Source organism: Denticeps clupeoides, chromosome 19, assembly GCF_900700375.1.
Source record: "Denticeps clupeoides chromosome 19, fDenClu1.1, whole genome shotgun sequence".
Lineage (NCBI taxonomy): Eukaryota > Metazoa > Chordata > Actinopteri > Clupeiformes > Denticipitidae > Denticeps > Denticeps clupeoides.
This window is the reverse complement of record NC_041725.1, coordinates 877820-900114: the sequence shown is the minus strand read 5'-3', so window position 1 is coordinate 900114 and position 22295 is coordinate 877820. Positions and strand designations below refer to the sequence as shown.

The 22295-nt window shown below is 41.2% G+C and overlaps 1 protein-coding gene across 3 annotated transcripts in view; it reads right to left on the bottom strand.

Annotated features, from left to right (window-relative positions):
- The window catches only part of pik3cb (phosphatidylinositol-4,5-bisphosphate 3-kinase, catalytic subunit beta), a 60217-nt gene that overhangs the window by 12083 nt on the left and 25839 nt on the right, over positions 1-22295 (bottom strand). For 2 of the 3 annotated variants that reach the window (XM_028961896.1, XM_028961898.1), the window contains exons 8-18: positions 17622-17714; positions 17082-17333; positions 16880-16976; positions 14761-14891; positions 14483-14536; positions 14137-14325; positions 12573-12694; positions 12238-12381; positions 12054-12153; positions 1970-2160; positions 1334-1443 (exon numbers count right to left, since the gene is read on the bottom strand). In XM_028961896.1, the coding sequence (XP_028817729.1) occupies positions 1334-1443; positions 1970-2160; positions 12054-12153; positions 12238-12381; positions 12573-12694; positions 14137-14325; positions 14483-14536; positions 14761-14891; positions 16880-16976; positions 17082-17333; positions 17622-17714 (1483 nt within the window). The remainder of the gene's footprint in view (positions 1-1333; positions 1444-1969; positions 2161-12053; positions 12154-12237; positions 12382-12572; positions 12695-14136; positions 14326-14482; positions 14537-14760; positions 14892-16879; positions 16977-17081; positions 17334-17621; positions 17715-22295) is intronic. The other variant, XM_028961897.1, reaches the window with a different exon arrangement.

Genomic DNA, 22295 nt, shown 5'->3' with positions numbered 1-22295 from the left:
ACTTTATATTCTGGCTGATAAGAAATAACCTTAATTTTCCAAATGATTTCTCCCTGCCTCAGTCTTTATTGAGTGTGTGCAGTGTGCTGTATTCTTCAACATTTCTATTGATTTCCATTTTGTTCATTAGAGAGTAAATCTGAACTCCTACTAATAGCAATGGAGAATTAATTCTCAATGTCTAATCGGTCAGTGTTCGGGCCTCAGATACGGTCTCAGTGTTTAAATCTAAACTGAAAATGCATCTGTTTTCTCTGGCCTTCTGTTAAATTCCCAGACACAGTGTCAATTACTAAGTCCACTTTATCACACCCTGTTAAGCACAGTGTTAAATTTACCTTAGTTAGGCTGTCGTAGTTAGGGTACACATATTTCAGTATAAGTCGTGTAATGCCACCGTCTGCCGCTGTTTCTGTATGTTCTCTTCGAGACACGAAATCAAGTGCTCAGACTATCGGCAAACTCCAGTGAAGAGACAAGCAGATAAATCCTGGTTCCTGGCAACTGCTAAACAACGACTTGGCATGAAACGAACCAGAGGATCACCACAGCCACCACCACCGTAACAACTAAAGCTTCTAATGGACCAGTAGCATCATAATGGACATGTAATGTAGACCATGACACTAGACTACACTTCTCCACCTCTACAACTGTAGGACTTTTTCTCTTATTGCACAAATAAATCACAAACCCGGCACTGACACCATTTGCAGGCTCACTCTACCCTGGAAGGGGGTCCCTCTCTGTATCACTCCTTCCCAAGGTTTCTTCCTTTCTTTTTCCTCTCTTCTAGAGTTTTTCCTTGTGTGCAGAAAGTGTGGGGGGTGTCAACTGTAGAGCCTGTCAAAGCCCATTGAGACATACTGTATATGAAGTTGTGACTAAAACAATTGTGCAAACAGGAGTTTGGGGGAACTATTTCACTCCATGTGGTTCGAGCAACAGACACATATTAGGTGCATGTCAATTCTAAACCAATCAGTGATTGGGTAGGGCAGGACCTTGGTAATATTTCAGTTTTAACAATATTTGAATACTTATTTTATTAGTAATCATCCATTAGACCATGAGTAAAAGGATCAGGCTGTTAAGTATAAGGAGTGAATCTAAAAAAACACAGTATCTCACAAGTGAGTCGACTGCTCAAATTTATAATAATAAAAATGAATTTGACTTTTTTAACTGGGGTTTGGGAATAAAAATCTTGGAAATTATAGTTAGAGGTATTATTTTAGTTACAATTACTATAGCTGTGTAGGGTCAGTTATAGATTATGCTATGTTCAGTTATTGCTGTGCAATATGAGTGACTGGGAGCTGCTTCCTCTCACCATCACCATTTTTGAAGATGATACCCAGTGTTTCTCCTCCGAGCAGCTTGTTGTTATAAACAATCCAAAGGGGCTTCATCTTTGAGTCCATATACTTGCACCTGTCAACACTTAGAGAGAAGATACACTTTACTCATTACACCTAAGTATCACTCATTGCCTAAGCTTTATGGACAGTAGTAGTTGATGCATTACAAGCTGCCAGAATCACAATATCATCATTCTGTTATAAGGGAATCAAGGGTTGAATGTATGATTTAAGTGAGCAACAAAGACACTGTTCAGCAATGGTATGCAAATATGTGGTCCGATTTTAAATGAATAGAAAAATATATTGAACAACAAACAGCAAACTGAGTAACTGTTTTAAAAAGTAAATATGGAAATGTCACCATGAGTGACAATTCCATTGGCAGCCTGTTTAAAAAATGTATCTGCAAAATTCACCTAACTTTGAGCTACACCTCTACAACCCTTTGATAACCTACAAACATCTTCCATACAAACACATACAGCAGTGTATCTGTGCCTCATAATACCTCATATGGCTGTATACTAGCAGGTTTTCAGTTGCAGGAAAGAGTCAGCTTTAAAATCATGAATATTCCTGATCAACACCAACAAAAACTCACTCACTTGACCTCAGCAAGGAGGACACTGGGGTTAAGGGGAGAATGAATGTCTGATAAGGTCTCAGTGAAGCCACTCTGCCTAAGACATGTCAACATCGCCTCCTTCAGGTGAGAATCCTTAGTGCGTGCTTTACTCTTCACTGCACCAGTCTTCACCAGAGCATTCACTGCCTTCAGCTTATTCAGAGCCTCCACCTAAAAAAGCACAAGCAAACCACATAGACGAAATTTACATTGAAGCACCCAAAGGACATCTGTCACAGCTCACAAAGTGCTAAAAGTTGACAGCTAAAAATGCCTAGCATAAAATAGAATGAATAGTAAAAGAAAAGAGAAAGTAAAGTGATAGTCATTGTAAAAAAATGCAGTACAGCACAAGGTGCACACAATGAAATGTGTCCTCTGCATTTAACCCATCACCTTACTGAGCAGGGGGCAGCCATGAAAGGCGCCTGGGGAGCAGTGTGTGGGTACTATTATATCAAGGTTAGATTACTGCAATGCATTATTGTCTGGATGCTCTAGTAGGTGCACGAGTAAACTCCAGCTAGTACAGAATGCTGCAGCCAGAGTTCTAACCAGAACCAGGAAATTTGACCACATCACCCCAGTCTTACAATCACTGCACTGATTACCCATCAAATTTAGGATTGACTACAAAATCCTACTTTTAACCTATAAAGCTCTAAATGGTCTCGCCCCACAGTACCTGAGTGAACTTTTGGTTCTTTACGAACCGCCACGCCCCCTTCGATCAATGGGTGCGGGGTCACTACTGGTACCAAAGGTGCAGAAGGTCACAGCTGGGAGCAGATCCTTCTCCTATAGAGCTCCGCAGTTGTGGAACAGCTTGCCTGTCAGTGTCCGGGATTCAGACACAGTCTCAGTGTTTAAATCCAATCTCAAAACCTATCTGTTTTCTCTGGCTTTTCGCTAAAGTCCTAGACCCTCATTTCACTTGATTTTGACGCAGTGTCAATTATAAAGTCCAGTTTATCACAGAGTCCCCCTGTTAGACACAGACAAAGTTAAATTCACCAGTTAGGCTGTCCTAGTTAGGGTACCGGGCCACTGTAGCACCAATATACCACTATTACCACATATTTCAGTATCGGTCGTACAGTGCAACCGTCTGCCGCTGCTTCTGTTTGTTTTTCTCCGAGACACGGAATCAAGCGCCCAGACTACTGGCAGACCCCAGTGATCAGACCAGCAAATAAATCCTGGTTCCTGACAACTGCTTTACAAGGACATACCATGAAACAAACCAGAGGGTCACCACAGCCACCACCACCGTTACAACTACAGCTTCAGGGATCTTCAAATGGACCAGTAACATCATTATGGACACGTAATCTAGACCATGACACTGACTACATCCTGGACTTCTCCAACCCTACAACCATAGGACTTATCATTATATCATATCCAACCCTGCACTGACACCATTTGCAGGCTCACTCTACTCTGGAAGGGGGTCCCTCTCTGTATCATTCCTTCCCAAGGTTTCTTCCTCTCTTTTTTTTTTTCTCTCCTAGAGTTTTTTTTGTGTGGAGTTTTTCCTTGTGTGCAGAAGGGTCAAGTGTGGGGGGTGTCAACTGTAGGGTCTGTCAAAGCCCATTGAGACATACTGTATGTGATTTTGGGCTATATAAGAAATAAATGTTGTTGTTGTTACTATAACTTACTCAAGGCACCTTGATTCAGGATTTAAATCTGCAACCTTCCAATTATGAGTCTGCTCCTTACCCACTAGGCTACCACTGCCCTATACACAATTTATTCACTTAATTACTTGTTGGTTAATATAAAATATTATTTCAAAATGAATGTGGGGGAGGGTAAGGCAAAAGATGGAAGCAAATAAAATAATAAAGTGAAGTGATTGTCACATGTGATACACAGCAGCACAGCACACGGTGCACACAGTGAAATTAGTCCTCTGCATTTAACCCATCACCCTGTGCTTTGCTCAGTGGCACCTCAGTAGCACCTTGACAGATCGGGATTCGAATCAGCAACCTTCTGATCACGGGGCCACTTCCTTAACCGCTAGGCCACCACTGCCCCAAAAAAGATACATAACACATAATTTCCATAATTTATTCACGTAACTCGCGTAAAACATTGTTTGGGGTTGCTTCAGTTGGTCAGAATAAAAAGTCAGCTGACTACCTGAATTTAGCAAGCTTTTCTTTGAATGCAGTTTTACCTTCTTGATGGCATCGTTATATTTAAAGTCTCTTTGGATAAGCTGCAGTTGCATATGCTTTAAAATGAATGTGAACTGATTTTCACTGTGATACACTGCAGCACAGAACCAGGTGCACACAACAAAATGTGTCCTCTGCATTTAACCAATCACCTTGGTGAGCAGTGGGCAGGTGCCGGGGAGCAGTCTCTGGCACCTCAGTGGCACCTTGGCTGTTTGGGATTTGAACTAGCAACCTTCGGATTACAGGTCTGCTTCTTTACCCACTGGGTTAAACCCACTAGGCCATAAAAGGTCCATTATACCTCTGTGGTTCTGATACAGTTGTGTTGGAGCTTGAGGCTGGGATGACTTTTGTTCCAAAACCCCAGTTAAAAAGGACTTAATGATCTTGGAATATATATAGTTAGAGGTATTATTATAGTTACAATTACTATAGCTGTGTAGGGGTGATGTAGAGTTTATGCAGACTGTCACACTGTCTTAGGAAGCAACACTGATTGACAATAAATTTCACATGCTGTTGTGCAAATGGAATACACACAAGGTTGAAAATTATAGGTAATTATCAAGACATCTCCAATAAAGAAGTGGTTCTGCAAGTGGTGACCACAGACTACTTCTCAGTTCCTATGCTTTCTGACTGATGTTTTGGTCACCTTTGAATGCTGGCGGAGCTTTCACTCAAAGCCAAAGTCAACTTTATTCTCACTATATATTTAGCCTCCGCAGGAAATGTAGTCTCTGTTGAGCTTTTTTGATCAATGAAGTTGTGTTGACTGTCCACGTAAGTTCTATAAAGTGAAGTGATTGTCACATGTGATACACAGCAGCACAGCACACGATGCACACAGTGAAATTTGTCCTCTGCATTTAACCCATCACCCTGAGTGGGCAGCCATGACAGGCACCCGGGGAGCAGTGTGTGTGGACGGTGCTTTGCTCAGTGGCACCTCAGTGGCACCTTGGCGGATCGGGATTCGAACCGGCAACCTTCTGATTACCGGGCCGCTTCCTTAACCGCTAGGCCACCAAGGCCACCGCTAGGCCAACCGCTAGGCCACCACTGCCCCAAGTTCCTCAGTGATGTGCACATCCAGGAACTTTACAATCTCCACCGCTGAACCATTTATGATGATTGGGCTTGTGGGCAGTATGTGATTCCACAATGATCTCCAATGTCTTATCGACATTCATTGGGGCAGTGGTGGCCTAGTGGTTAAGGGTTCCGTATTCAGAAGGTTGCCGGTTTGAATCCGCTAAGGTACAGCTTAGGTGCCACTGAGCAAGCCCCATCCCCACACGCTGCTCCCCGGGCTCAAGTCATGGCTACCCTTCTCACTAAAGGTGATGGGTTAAAACCAGAGGACACATTTCATTGTGTGCACTGTGTGCTGTGCTGCTGTGTATCACATGTGACAATCTCTTCACTTCATAATGACAATCACTTTACTTTCAGATTGTTGTTGTGGTATCATGCAGACAGCTGTTCCACCTCGTCTCTGTACGTCGACTCATCATAACTGCTTATCAGGTCCAGCACAGTCGTATCATCCGCAAATTTGATGATGTGGTTGGTGGTGTGTGGCTGTGCAGTCGTGAGTCAGCAGGGTGAAGAGCAGGGGACTAAGCATGCATCACTGTGGAGTCTAATGATGTGCACAGCCACAGCAACGGGTCATTATGGCCACCCATCCAAACTGCCTTTGGCCTGTTTGTGAGGAAGTCCAGGACCCAGTTGCAGAGAGTGGTGTTCAGGCCAAGCCCACTCAGTTTTACAACCAGCTTTTGAGGGACGATTGTGTTTAATGCAGAGCTGAAGTCTATGAATAGCATCCTGACACACGAATGGAGGGCAGAGGATATGGCATCATCAGTTGACCTGTTGTGACTGTATGCATATTGAAGTGGATCCAGGGAGGTTCTTCTTGATGTGTGACATGACTAATCTTTCAAAGCACTTCATGATGCTTGGTGTGAGTGCAACGGGTCATTGTGGCACATCGCTGCCACGTCACTGATGGTGGTGGTCTTGAAACATGTTGGGACCAGCGACTGGCTGAAGATGTTGAAGAGACATGTTGAAGATGTCCATCAGGACGCCAGCCAGCTGATCAGCACAATCTTTGAGCACCTGGTCAGGTATGTTGTCAGGTCCTGCAGCCTTGCGGGGGTTAACTCTGAGAAGAGTCCTCACATCAGCTGTGGCAAGTACTTGGTCATTGAGGGAAGGTGTTGCTTTCCTTCATTGCTCTTTGTTGTGCACATTGGACCTCACTTGGTGAGGTCATTTCCTCACATGGATTATCCTACCACTGCTATGCTGACAACACACAACTACTCTTGTCTTCTTCTTTCCGCCCTCTGATCTACATCTCTGCATGTCTAACCGACATCTCGTCTTGGATGGCAGCCCATCACCTCCAACTCAATCCCACCAAAACTGAACTAATATTCATTCCAGCAGATTCTTCACCACATCAGGATCTTGCTATTTACCTAGACAACTCGCAGCTCTCTCCTTCTGCAACAGCCCGCAACCTTGGCGTAACAATAGACAACCTTCCTTCTCAAGTCACATCAGCAATCTTTCCCGCTCATGTAGATTCCTTCTCTACAATATCAGACGAATCCGCCCTTATCTGTCAACCCAGGCCACCCAACTACTGGTTCAGTCCTTAGTAATCTCACGACTGGACTACTGTAACTCCCTTCTAGCTGGTCTACCACTATGTACCATCCAACCTCTACAACTAATCCAAAATGCAGCAGCACGACTATTGGAAATGAAGTTTCTAAGTTGTAAGAAAGAAAACGTTGTAAAAAGATTAGAATTCGCTGTCCGGAATCAACTTTTTCATGTTTTGGCCTTACACGCACTGAAAATCACTTTAAAGCACTCCGTTCAAGGTCAAACATAATTTTACAGAAACAAAGCTAAAAACAAATGAAACTTCGAATTTTCTTTAAGGATACTGCTAGAAATGATGTTCTTAAGTGTTTCACAGTGTTGGACATGCACATTTTTGATGGAAATGTGTAGTTTTAGGAGAAAGTGTGTTTTTCAAGGTCAAACATAGTTTTACACAAAAAGGCCTAAAACACATGAAATTTCAAATTCTCTTTATTTCTCCTTTTAGTTTCGGATGTTCTTATGTATTTCAAAGTGTTAGATGTTGAAAATGTTGAAGGGAAAGTGTTTTATCAAAAGATTGTCACTTTTTCAAGGTCAAACGTGTTTTTGCACAAAACAAGCTGAAAACAAGTGAGACATGCTGAAATCTTCAACTTTCTGTATTGGAAATGAAGTTTCTAAGTTGTAAGAAAGAACTTAGAAACAAAATGACAAAATGAAACCAAAATGACACACCACCCCTCTGCTACGCTCCCTCCACTGGCTCCCAGTAGCTGCATGCATCGGGTTCAAAATACTGATGCTGGTCTACAAAGCCAAACATGGAGTAGCACCATACTACCTCACAGCCCTTATTACACCTCGCACTGCACCTCGTATACTCCGAGCCTGCGGTACTGCTCGCCTGGTCCCTCCATCTCTGAAGGTAAAAGGAAAACATTCATCTAGACTCTTCTCTGTCTTGGCCCCTCGGTGGTGGAATGAACTTCCCCTCGAGGTCAGAACAGCTCAGTCACTGAGCACCTTCAAACGACAGCTCAAGACCTTCCTCTTTAAAGAATATTTAGATTAAATTGTAATTAAATTGAACTTGTGTACAGAATCTACAACAGAGTGAATAAGATAGATGTATTCATAGTTGGGGTCCTAGTGAACTGGAATTGATCTCTTCATCGATGGTAACTTAAGCAAGTCGCTCTGGATAAGGGCAGAAATGCCGTAAATGTAAATGTATATGAAATATGTTTCTTTCACATCTACATTTACATTTTACAGTTACAGCATTTATCAGACGCCCTTATCCAGAGCGACTTACAATCAGTATTTACAGGGACAGTCTCCCTGGAGCAACTTAAGGTTAAGTGTCTTGCTCAGGGACACAATTGTAGTAAGTGGGATTTGAACCCGGGTCTTCTGGTTCACAGGCGAGTGTCTTACCCACTAGGCTACTACCACCTACTAATGTAAATGTAATGCATCAAAATGTGCGAAGAAGTCGCTTTGTCGGATTGGGCTTGTAGTTTGTAATTGCTTGTATGCCCTGCCACATGCTGTGAGTGTCTCTGGTGCTGTTGAAATATTCATTGATCTTATGTGCATTTATCCATCTTAGCTCTCCAAATGGCACAAGATAGGTTTGCTCTGGCCGTCCTGAGGGCAGCTCTGTCTCCAGATCTGAAGGCCGCATTACTGATCTTGAGCAGCGTCAACTCTGGCCGGCAAGCTGTTCCACAACTGCGGAGCTCTGTAAGAGAAGGAACTGTTCCCAGCTGTGACCTTCAGTTATTTTACTACCCATCAGGAGACCATTAAGAGATTTTGTAGTCAATCATAAATTTGATTGGTAGCCAGTGCACTGATTGTAAGACCGGGGTGATTTGGCTGAATTCTCTAGTTCTAGTCAGAACTGTGTCTGCGGAATTCTGAACTTCAGACTTTATTATGTGAAGACGAATCACGATTTATATCAACAAACTGATACTGATAAGTCAAATACGACTGTCAAAATATGTTAAATATGATCTGAACCATGAGAGGGCTATTTCCTTAATCCCAGCAACATTCTCTATTCACCGGTCAAGGAGAATAGCGTAATCAATTGTGTCAAATGCTGCACTAAGCAGCCTTGATCAGAGGCCAACAGCAGGTCATTAATCACGCAAGCTACGACCTTTTCTTAAATTTTCAAAATAAATGGGAGGTTGGATATTGGTCTATAATTCAAAAGCTGACAGCGATCAAGATCAGGTTTTTTTTTTTTTTATCAGAAGTCTGCTGATGACTGTATAAGGGTGTCATCTGTAGTGGTTGTTATGTTCATTGAGACATACTGCTTTTGATTTTGGTTTTGTTGTCAATTAAGAACCAGCCTGTAGCTGGCTTGCGGTGAGGAGTAAAGTATCCTAATCCATGAAATGAAGTTTGTTTTAAAACCAAACCTCCCTAATGCATGAAAAAGATAGGACCATTCCACTCTATCAAAAGCCCTTTCAGCATCTAATGATTTGAGGGCCTCCTGAGCTTTGTGAATCCAGAATCCAGACATCTAAGGTTAGAGAAAGAGTGTCAAGTTCAGATAAAATCCTGTTTGGTCTGCAGAGATGATGCTCAGAAGGGTAGATTCTAGTCTTAAAGCAAACAATTTTGATAACAGTTAACAATTAGCATTAAACAAGTAAATTGGGCTTGTGAAAGGGTTTGAGGAAGGCAAAAGATTAATTATTCATATCTAGTAACAATGGGGCGGGTCTATCCCAGAACTTTCTGTAAAACTCACAAGGAAATCAGTCAGGTCCAGGACATTTTCCGCTTTGTTGAGACATCAGTGACAAAGTTCTGCAATAGTATTTGGTTTCTCTAAATCCTCAGCTATGGATTGGTCAATGGAGGGAATATGCAATTTGTCAAATAAACTGTCAAACTCAGCAGGAGAAGATGTAAGATCATAGGAGTAAAGAGACATTTTTTCTCATAACCTAGGTAGGACATAATCTCCCCCCTTATATAAGACTTCAGAAACACTGATATACCTGGGATTTTATTCAAGCTAAAAAACATTACTTTTGCTTACCTGAAGATGGTGGCACAACACTAGCCTGCAATGGCCTCTCTGGTTCCACAAAAGCACCATTGCTTTTTTGTACTTTTCTGTTTTTCAGTGCACCAGAAAAGACACATGGAAATTGGACAAAACTACAATAGAAAAAACTCTTCCAACTTCCAACTGCTGACCTACAGGATGACTTACAAGAACAACTGCACACTCTCAGAATGCTGCGGAGAGCAGACCCCCAAGGCCCTGGTGTCGCCTGATGCTGGTGCATGAGGTAAATGCAGACGCAAGCAATGTGTGAGAAACTGGAAGCGTGGGAAACGGTCGGTCTGTGCTAGGTTAAGCCGACTGGCTCTCCAGTCCATCCTACTATCCAATGTCTGTTCCCTGGACAATGAACGGGACAACATCAAACTTCAGCGGACTACCCAGTGGGAACCTAGAGACTTTACTGAGACCCTGGGCCCACTGCAATTCTCCTATCATCCGAACCACTCTACGAACGACACCATCGCAGCCACCCGGCATCTGACACTCACCCACATGGACAATAACAAGTGTGAATGGTGTTCATAGACTTCAGTGCAGCACCATCATTCCTCAGCACCTGGTCGAGAAGATGGGCCTGCAAATTTCCCTCTGCAACTGGATCTTGGACTTCCTGACTGAGATACCTCAGTCTCTCTGATCAGAAGCAGAATCTATACCACACTGAGCACTGGAGCTGTTCAAGGCTATGTGCACAGTCCAATGCTGTTCACCCTGGTGACCCACGACTCTGCAGTGATGCACAGCTCCAACCACATCATCAAGTTTGCAGATGACAACCGTGGTGGGTCTCATCAACAAGAAAGATTACTGGTGTAAGGTCAACAGTCTTTTTCTGAATGTGGATAAAAACGAAAGAGATTATTATTGACTTCAGAAGACAACGGAGGGCCCACTCTCTACTGAATAGATAGTTCCTTGGTGTTCATCTAGAGGAAAACCTCTCCTTGAATCTCAACACCAGCTCATTGCTGGGGCATTGTAATAGATCTATATACAGTGGAGGAAATAATTATTTGACCCCTCACTGATTTTGTAAGTTTGTCCAATGACAAAGAAATGAAAAGTCTCAGAACAGTATCATTTTAATGGTAGGTTTATTTTAACAGTGACAGATGTGGAAACACATTACACCGCAATGGATTAAAATCCTGCAGTGCTCGCAAGGTCCCCCTGCTCAAGTAGGCACATGTGCAGGCCCGTCTGACGTTTGCCAATGAACACCTGAATGATTCAGAGAGTGACTGGGAGAAGGTGCTGTAGTCAGATGAGACCAAAATTTTGGCATTAACTCAACTCGCCGTGTTTGGAGGAAGAAAAATGCTGCATATGACCCCCAAAACACCGTCCCCACTGTCAAGCATGGAGGTGGAAACATTTTGCTTTGGGGTGTTTTTCTGCTAAGGGCACAGGACAACTTCAGGACATTTACAACATACACTGCATCCAGAAAGCTCCGAAAGCTCATTCAAAATACTCTCCTCACCCCTCACATGCACTCTTAACACTCCTTGCGATCTGAAAAAAGGTACCGAAGCATTCAAGCCCTCACTACCAGACTGTGCAACAGTTTAATCAAACAGGCAATTAGGGACTTTCCACTCTGAACTGACACACACACACACACACACAAAATAGGGCAGTGGTGGCCTAGCAGTTAAGGTTGCAGGTTTCGCTGAGCATCATGCCCACACAGTGCTCATGGCTGCCCACTGCTTACTAAGGGTGATGGGTTAAGAGCAGAGGACACATTTCGTTGTGCATACCTTGTGGAGTGCTGCAGTGTTTCACTATGACAATGACTTCACTTTATCACTTCACTACTACCTCTTATTTAGTTTATTACCAAGTAATATTATTCTATTAATATATTATCTATTAATGCACCATTCAATTTTGCACAGCAGTATTTGCACTATTTTACTTTGCACTATTCATTTCACTAGTTTAGTCTTTCTGTTTAATGTTAGTCTTGCACTGCCTGTGTCCACTTTTTTCCTCCAAGCAAAGATCAATACATGTAAAAGTATGGTGAACTTGAGAAGTCAAACTGTTTAGACATGCTAAGATGCTGCTTTTTTATGTAAATATTGTTCAAGAAAGTGGTTTCTTGCTTGTGTATAGATGTATAGACAAAATACCTGTTTCTTTAGGACCTCAATGTGGGGAATGCTGCTTCTGCAATAGGCTTCCAGGATCAGTGCAAATTGGACACTAACAGCAGGCATATGCATCTCTGACCTACACACAAACACAAATCTTTTCTTTTTCCCCAGTCATAATCAAAATTCATATTTGCATGCATACATACACAGACACTATTACCGGAGATGCCAGAAGAGGAAATGCCCAATGTTCCGATTCAGCTGAGAACGCTCGAGCAGGAATCGACTCAGGGCACAGTCATAGTATGGCTCATACCGCAACACCTGCACCAGTTGCAGCAAGTACTGAGATAACTCCTCATCACTGGGGAAAAAGAACAGAAATGTAGCCTGGTAAAAGGGTCTCTGTGTTTGTATGTGTGTATGCAAATACCTGGGTGTGACAATATTTCATGTCTCATAGACTGCATGAAGGGTTTATTCATCTGAGAAAGTGTGTGCATCACTGTGCATCATCAGGACAGGGTACATATATATATGTGTGTGTGTATATACCTCATGTCTCTTAGGCAGTTGACTGCATACTCCCTGACATACTGGTCAGGGTAATTGAAGTCCAGTAGTTCTAAGGCATCTCTGTGGCTCAGTGTTGGCCATATCTGCAGCAGAGCCTGGAGCTACAGCAGAGAAATGCCATCTCAGATATAAACACTTTCACATCTTTGTGAGGAACATCTGCATTATAAATGAGTACCTGTGCCTTGTAACCCTATCTCTAAAATGAACATAATCCTTTTTTGTTTGGACCTGCAAAATATCACTTTGTATTCTATTTTAAAAAGCACCCGTCAAATACCAGTAGAACAAGGAGGAGATACGTGCAGCTGATTTTGTGCAGCCTATACATTAACAAATGACTCAACAGTGTAATATATTTTCAATGCCAAATTACTTTATTACAGTTTTTTTTAACTGAGTGAAGATCAAATCACTTAGAAATGTTTGACCAGAGAATTCAACCACATCACCCCGGTCTTACAATCACTGCACCGGATATCAATCATATTTAGGGTTGACTACAAAATCCTACTTTTGACCTCTAGAGTGCTTAATGGTCTCGCCCTGCATTACCTGAGTGTGGTCGTTTACTATCCACCACGCCCCCTGCATTCAAAGGGTGCAGGGTTATTACTGGTACCCAAAGTACAGATAGTCACAGCTGGTCAGAGTTTGGGACTCAATCACAGTCTCATTGTTTAAATCTAAACTGAAAACACACCTGTTTACTCTGGCCTTTTGTTAAAATTTCATACACAGTGTCTATTACAAAGTCTGCTTTATTACACGGTCACCTAGGCAAGCATAGACAGTGTTCAATTCAACTTAGTTAGCTGTCCTAGTTAGGGTACTGTTACACAAATGTACCACAATAACCACATATTTCTCTACCAGTTATACAATGCCATTGTCTGCTGCTGCTTCTGTTTGTTCTCTCTGAGGTACTGAATCAAGGGCCCAGACCACCTTCAAAGTCCAATGAAGAGATCACCAGATGGAGCAATGAACTGCTAACAAGACGACTTAGCATGAAACCTACCAGAGGGTTACCACAGTCAAAACCACCACAATGGCTAAAGCTTCAGGGATCTTCAAATAGACCAGCAGCATTATAATAAACATGATACAAATCAAAATCTTCCGCAAATGTATTGATCCATTGTCTATGAAAGTTTTCTTTATTATCATGACCATTTACATGGTAGATTCTCCCTGAAAGCATCAAAACTATGAATGAACAAATGTGGAGTTATGTACTTAATGAAAATAAAGAAATCACATTGAATCAGAAGGTGTGTCCAAACATTTGGCCTGTACTGTAATGGAAAAGCTCACGACGTATTATTGCGATGTTGGCTACTTTACTGCACATCATCAAAAGGAATGCACACTAGGTTAATGCACTCTCTGAATTGTCAGTAGGTTTTACTCTGTCCAGCAGCAGTTATAAAAAGTGAGTGAATGAGTTATCAATACATATCTCTGAATATCTTACTGATCAAAGATCTTATGGCCAACCTCCCCTTTTGGACAAACAATCTGCTTTCACAAGTGTGTGTACCTGAGCCATGTCCTCATGTTTGTTCCATTTGACAGACAGCAACAGTTTGGGGAGAGACTGAGGAAAGTTTTCTCTGCAGTCATAGCGTAGCGTCCAGATAAGGTCCTTCTCATTCTCACACAGCTGCGACAGTGGCTCACGATCCATGATCTCCTTCAGCTCGATGTGGAACTTTTTACCACCCCGGCCCTATCCCCAGGAAAAGAAACACATCTCCATCTGGAACATACTCTGCTTTCACATAGTACTTACTCACATTACAACTGGATTTAAATTCCAAACAATCACGGAAATAAATGTTCGGCATAAACACTGTCTTTATTGTACGAGTGATGCAGACACTCACTACCATGGGGGGACAGTCGCTTCCTCTGGCCATCTCTGCAGCTTTCTCCAGAATCTAGCAGAAATACAAACATACCTAATGTACAACTAAGTACAAACATATATATAACTAATACAAACTAAAATTATCACCACACCACTGCCAATATTTCATTGAAACGTATTCCACAATTTATATGTTTAATATTTATGGATGGCTGTTAGATAACCTTTCAATTATTTTAATGTAAATTTAGTCATGTAATTGGACAGATAGAGGTAAAAAAAAAATGACAGTACCTTGTCAAATGGTGGAAATATCACTGAAATCTGTGAATATTCAGGAAAGGTGATGTGTATAGCTGTAGCATTTTCAGTATAGGGGTTTGTTTGCACTGTTCCAATTGGGTTCAACATTTCTTCTAGCTCATCTGCAAATTAAAACACATTCAATCACATTCAAACAAATTCAAAGTGAACTTCTCACCATATACAAGTACACAGAGAGTTTACCTATTGAGAAAGTGTATGTGAGTTATGGTCTATATAAGAAATAAATGTTGTTGTTGAGATTGTGAAGCTTCTAGGATTCACAGTGTGCAAATGGAAATAACACAACACAGAATCATGACAAAAGAAAGTGCCCAGTCCACAAGAGAAAATATACATTTGACTCCCAGGAAGTTGCCACAGACCAATCAGAGTTTATTGTTTCTGCCCTGTCACACTCCTGGTGTCTCCCATCTGGGGCCGGCAAAAGACAGCGGAGGATCCTAAAACAAATGGCTGGACCTTCAGACCTCTTGCTTGGGGGAAGGCCACCCAACAAAGACATGGAGAACAGAGGTGATGAACATCTACGCAAAACAAAGCTGAACATGATACAATATCATAATATATGACATCACTACAAACTTATTTACATTAAATGGACTCAAGGAATTGCATTTATTGCAAATATTTTTTTCTCATTCATCCAGGTGACCAAACTGTCTGAAAGTTATAGTTATATATAGTACAGTTGGGCATTTTGCTGTACTAGTCAGGCTTTTCCAGCAACTAGTGGCACTTTTGTACAACTAGTTCAAACAAGGTTTTCACTGGTGATGCTGGGTGCTGCAATAGTAGTGCAAAAGTCTGAACTGCACTTACAGTAGTTTGGGTTTAGCCAGTGCTGACAAAGGTTTTACTAGTTCACTAATGAGACATATGCATTCCGCTAGTGAACTAGTAACATACAGTCTAGTATTACTAATGAAAGCCAAAATACTTTAGTAGTTCTACTAACAATAGAACAGATTTACACCAAATCTGCAGACACTGCATTGGCTGCTTGTCTCTTACAGATTTCAATATGAGATCCTAATCCATGGACAAGCCCCATCTGTAGCACCAAGACTTTGGAATGGTTCTGGTAACTTGTGACTGCTTTATAAATCAGCATCTGTCCACTTACAAAGTAATTAGCCATCTATCATTTCAATGGTAAGTTGGTTCGAACATAAAACACACACACACGTGCTCTTTAATACTCGTTTAAACCTTTGTTGGCAATTACATAGGATGTTTGCTCTACCTCCACAGATTTTCTATGGTATTAAGAATGACTCATCCACTCCAATACAATAGGCTTCTTCTTGAGCCAATTGTTTGTTGTCTTGACTTTGTGCTTTGGAATTGATAGTCTGTTCTGCTGGAATACCCACCCATGAGCCATTTTATATGCCCTGGCTAAGGGAAGGAGGTTCTCACCCAAGATTTGATGGTACATGGTCCTATCCATCCTCCATTTGATTCGGTGCAGCTGTCCTGTTCCCTTGGCAAACCCCCCCCCCATGTCTTAATTCCGTCAGGGTTACAGGAATTAACCAGTTTGACAATTAACCATGGTATGAAACATTGTGGTTAATCCATTGTCAAGACTTCCCAAACATGGCAAAAAAATCCATCAGAATAAAAGACATAGAATAGCAAAGTGAAGTGAAAGTGAAACACATGCAAAACACCCCAAACAGATCATGGCGAGAGACAACCAAAACGGGACTACACCCATGGAAAGACTTGAAGTTTCCTATGAGTGAATATTTTGGATTACTCAAAAGATGCTAAAGGAGAAATCCAGGAAAAAAATAATAATAATAATTTACTCATGTAGTGTTGTAGGCTACTGATTAAACAACAACATGTATTTCTTATATAGCCCAAAATCACATACAGTATGTCTTTGGGCTTCAACCAAAAAAAAAAAAAAATCAGAAGTAGCAAACTTTGTGAAAACCAGTATGTGTGTCAATCTCAAAACATTTGACCATGACTGTGCTTACATTTTCCAGTGTTTGAGTGTGCAAAATTTTTGCAACCAGTTTCACATGATAAACAAGTGTATTTATTACACAGAAATATGTATACACTCACTCACCTGGGAAGGAAGACCAGCAGTACAGGACAACGTCTCCAGTCTTCAACAGTCCTTTATAATCAAACACCATGGTGTTCACCCAGGCAATGGGATAATGCTGGGAGCAAGGGAATCAAGTTACAAAATGAATTGATATACACAGCAGTAACATGATTGTGATTAATTTTGTGTGTGTTTTCATGTGTGTGTGTGAGATCCTCACCACTTTCCCAGCTTTTCGGATGGTCTGGTACTTGCTATGGGGTGTTTTGATAGACTTTGGCTGTTTTTTCACTTTGTCCATGACAGCATAAATTGCAAAGCAGAGACGGGACATTCGTGGAAGGTCACTCACAGCAACATCAAATTCCAGCGTGGTGTTCCACAGGTGCTCTAAGCGTCCACTGCTGTCACTACTTACAGCTGGCTTTCCCAGCAGCTCAGCTCCATGGAATAAACCTGCTCTGACATATACCTGGGGGCATGCAAATCATGGAAAGTTTGAAGGGGAATGACATTTTACTGTCATGAGACATTATAATAATGCAAAATAGTTCATTTGGAAAAGATTGTTTTTTTTTTTTAGGACAAAAAATTAGCTTTTGGATTCAGAAATAGATGGGGTAGATGACCACAGGTCATCCTCATGAGGAGAAAACACAAACAATGTATGCTTAATGTGTTCAATGTGTGTCCATCCTAAATGTTTATTAGGGCTGACCTTGCTACAAGATAAAGAAACTGCAGATGGTGGAACACCAACCTTAGCACTTTCCTCTGTGTTGACTTTAATGCCTCGAACCAAAGTAATCTTAAACTGTGACTGAACATCCCAAACACAGGTATGCATCTGCTGCTGGGAAGAAAGAGAGAGACAGAGTAGGGGGATGGAGAAACTCATTAGTATTTCAATATCAACAGATAAAAAATTTACCGAAAATTTATTTTGAGAACATTTTACCACAAGAGTTTAAGCATGCATCATAAAGATAAGCATTAAGCATTCATCATTTGTAAAAGATAAACAGACTCATCTCCTATTAAACATGCCACTCCAACTATTTGTTTCTTTTTTATGCCACATTTGGAATAAAATTACATACAGAACAAAAGCAACAATTGGTCAGTCATTAATTATATCACCTTTGTCTGTCTTTTACAGGTGGCATTATTATGACAGAGGACTAGACTCCTCATTGGGTAGTGCTACCATCTGCAAGGCAGGATAGACTTCATGACTGATAAGGCTAGTTAGACTGCAACACAGCTTCTAATACCCAAATAATACTAAAATACAGTATTAATTTAATTGTACTCATGTGCACATGTTTAGGGCAAGGAGCATAAGGAAGAGATGGTGGACAAAAACACACACAACAAAACACTAATGATAATAATAATACTAGTGGTGGGCCGTTATCGGCGTTAACGTGCTGCGTTAACGTGAGACTCTTATTGGGCTATTAAAAAAGTTGGGTTGGGAGCTGGGTCTATACTACGCAAGCTATTGTGCTGGAGTTAAATGGTTACACTAGATTTCTAAGTATATTTCTTCTTTCTTGTGTCTTTTAGTTTCTTATTTCCTAAAGACTTTTATTTTGTTTTTGAGACCCGGTCCAGGTCTCTTGGACACAAAGCGTGAGCTGTGAGAGGTGCGTGGGGTTTGTGTGCAAAAAGTTATGTACATATTATGAATATTTTGCATGTGTGTTATTTTGTGAATATTTTTTTATATACTTTTAATACTGTATATTGTAGAGAGAGGTGCAGAAAGACGCGATGTGTGACGCGATGTTCTGACGCGACCTTGCTTTTTGTACAGAATACACTTTGCACAGAAAATCTCTTGGGTGTCAGCTCATCATTTGTGGTTCAAGAAACGAAATCAAAAAGTTACACAATGCAGATGAACCGCTACACTATGATGACTTTCACCTTGATATTTTAGCGCGGATGTATATCTAGCCGAATTGCACTGTAGGGGGCGAGAACGAGTCTTCGAACTGTGAAATTACCACATCAAACGTGACGTGGTAACATGGATGCAGCTATTTAACTGAATAAACAGTTGGTAAACACAAGTACATCTTATTGAACATAATTTATTTATCACCAATTATCATAGTAGAACAGCTTTCTCAAGCAGTTTGTGATGCATTTTGGAAACAGGAGATGAGCCCCTGGTCTAATGCGCCACCTGGCTTGAGAAACACATTCTCAAATGAGCCATTTTAACCTAGATTAATATAGATAAATCTAGAATCTAGATTAATCTAGATTAATTTTGCTACTCTAGATTAATTCCATGATTACAGTGAGATTAATCTAGATTAAGAAAATTAATCTATGTCCACCTCTAAATAATACACATTCAACTCTTACTCTCAGACACAATTATTCTGACCATTCAATAATGTCTGCAGCCAAGTGACGTGAATGTGTCTTGGTGTGTATCTTTACAAAAAACTTATAAGAGCTGTTCTATATCTATATCATTGTGCCACGCAGTCAGCCTTGTTCACAGTCAACTGTCCTCTGATTACAGTCACTCCCTAAGCCTGTCTGCCCCAGTCACCACCACCGGTCTCCTGCCTAAGATCCCTTTATAGTCATGTCCAATACCCCGTAACACCACTCATATATAATGACTTGTCTGTGATCACATCAGGGCATATTCTACAGTCATATTATTATATTGACTACATTGTCTAGCAGAGGTGTGACTGCTTTCTGCACATAGCTATAATCTGAACTCTGTGTGAAAGTTTTCTGATGTTCTCTTCTGAATCTGTGTTTAATTGTCTTTATTTTGTAATAAATCTGTTTTATGTTTAAACACCTGTGCCCTCCGTGTACATTACGTGTACATTCCTCATTAATGTACACACAGCACCCCATATTGACAGAAAGACACAGAATTGCTGACATTTTTGCAGATTTATTAACAAAAAACTGACATTCAGATCCTTTGCTGTGATACTCATATATTTAACACAGGTGCTGTCCATTTCTTGATTAGGAAAGCCACACACCTGTCTATATACAGTAAGACCTTACACTTCACACTGCATGTCAGAGCAAATGAGAATCATGAGGTCAAAGGAACTGCCTGAAGAGCTTAAAGACAGAATTGTGGCAAGGCACAAATCTGTACAAGGTTACAAAAAAAAAAAAAAAAAAAAGAGCACAGCGGCCTCCATATACATTAAATTATGGAGCGCAACCAGAACCCTTCCTACAGCTGGGAGTGTGGCCAAACTGCGCAATCGAGGGAAAGGAGCCTTAGTGAGAGGTAAAGAAGAACCCAAAGATTACCGTGGCTGAGCTCTAGAGATGCAGTCGAGAGATGGAAAGTTGGAGAAAGTCAACCATTGCTGCAGCCCTCCACCAGTTGGGGCTTTATGGCAGACTGGCCCGATGGAAGCCTCTCCTCAGTCCAAGAGACATGAAAGCCCACATGGAGGACTCCAAGATTGTGAGAGATAAGATTCTCTTATCTGATGAGACCAAGATAGTTTTAAGGTCAAAAAGTTCTAAGCGGTATGTGTGGAGAACAAACAGTGAAGCATGGTGGTGGGCAGAATCATGCTGTGGGGGTGTTTTGCAGGGACAGAACAACTGGTTGCAATCAAGGAAAAGATTAATGCAGCCAAGTACAGGGATATCCTGGATGAAAACCTTCAAAGTGCTCAGGACCTCAGACTGGGCCAAAGCCATGGCTTAAACCTAATTGAGCATCTCTGGAGACACCTAAAGATGGCTGCCCACCAACTTTTACCATCCAACCTGCCAGAACAGGAGAGGATCTGCAAAGAGGAAATGGAAGAGGATCGCCAAATCCAGTTGTGAAAAATTTGTTGCATGTTGCCATAAAAGACTCTTGCTGTATTAGATCAAAAGGGTGCTTCTACTAAAGCAAAGCTGTGTATACTGTGTATAAAGCAAAGTATGAATACTTTGGACCATGTAATATTTCAGAATGTCTTTTTTAATAAATCTGCAAAAATGTGCTGTGTGCACATTAATGAGGAAAAAAAACAACATTTAGCAAATGGCTGCAATATAAGAAATACTGAAAAATTTAAGGGGGTCTGAATACTTTCCATACCCACTGTATATCAAATCCCTATTTGGTGTTAATAGCCTTCAAATCAACATAATTTCTAATAGGTTCACTTGCACAAAGGTCCACTGCTGTTTCACATTTGCTGAAATGGAAACAGCAGTTGCAAAGACTGAGCTGTGCACACTCTTTGCATTATCTCAGTCAGCCTCATGAGGTCGTCACCTGAAACAGTCTTGAAAGAGTCCCTAGAGGGGCTGAGCACCTTGTTGGCTGCTTTGCCTTCACTCTGTGTTCCAACCCAAACCATCTCAACTGGGTTTAAATCAGATGATTGTAGAGTCTAGGTCATCAGAAGGTTGTTGGCTCGAATCTCGAACAGTCAAGGCGCGACTGAGGTTTCACTGAGCAAAGCACCGTCCCCACATACTGTTCCCCTGGTGCCTTTCATTGCTGCCCACTGCTCACCAAGGCTGATTGGTTAAAAAAAAGAGGACGCATTGTGTACACCATGAGCTGTGTTGTGTTTCACAATGAAAATCACTTCACTTTCACATACACTTCATCACTCCCTTTCTTATAGCTTTGCAAATTGCTTTATCAAATAGCTTTACATATCCTGGTGGTATGTTTGGGATTATTGACTTGTTGGAAAATCAAACGATGGTCCCACTCAGTGCAAACCAGATGGGCTGGCATATATAGTGTGCACATAAGTGTGCAAAGAGTTTCACCAGCAAAGCACCCCCATACTACGTCTTACAAAGACGTAGGGCAGGGGCAGGTGGAACCAAAAAATCTCAAAATTGGACTAGTCAGACGCTGGTCTGATATTCATTCCTTGTGTTTCATGTCTCTTCTTCAGAAGTGGCTTCTTTGCAGCAATTAGACCATGAAGGCTTGGTTCAAGCAATCTCCTCGGACCAGTAGATGTTGAGATATGTCTGCTACTTGAACTCTGTGATGCCTTTATGTAGGCTCTAATCTCACTAAAATGAGATTTCTGAGGCTGACAACTCAATGAATGTAGCAGAGGTAACTCGTGATCTTCATTTCCTGTGATGGTGCTCATGAGAACCAGTTTCATCATAGTGTTTGATTGTTACAAAGGTCTATACAGTGCAATGACCATCCTACCTCTGGACAACACAACTGATGTTCTCAGACAAAATTAACTCAGGTGACTATACCTCATGAAGCTGAAAGAGAATGCCAAGAGTGTGCAAAACTGTCATTAAAGCAAAAGGTGGCTACTAAGAATTTAAACTGTAAAACATATTTTTTATTTATATAATTCCAAATGTGTTCCTTCAAAGTATGGAGGTAGTCAATATTAATTTGCAATGTAAAAAATAAAAGAAGAAAACTTTGATA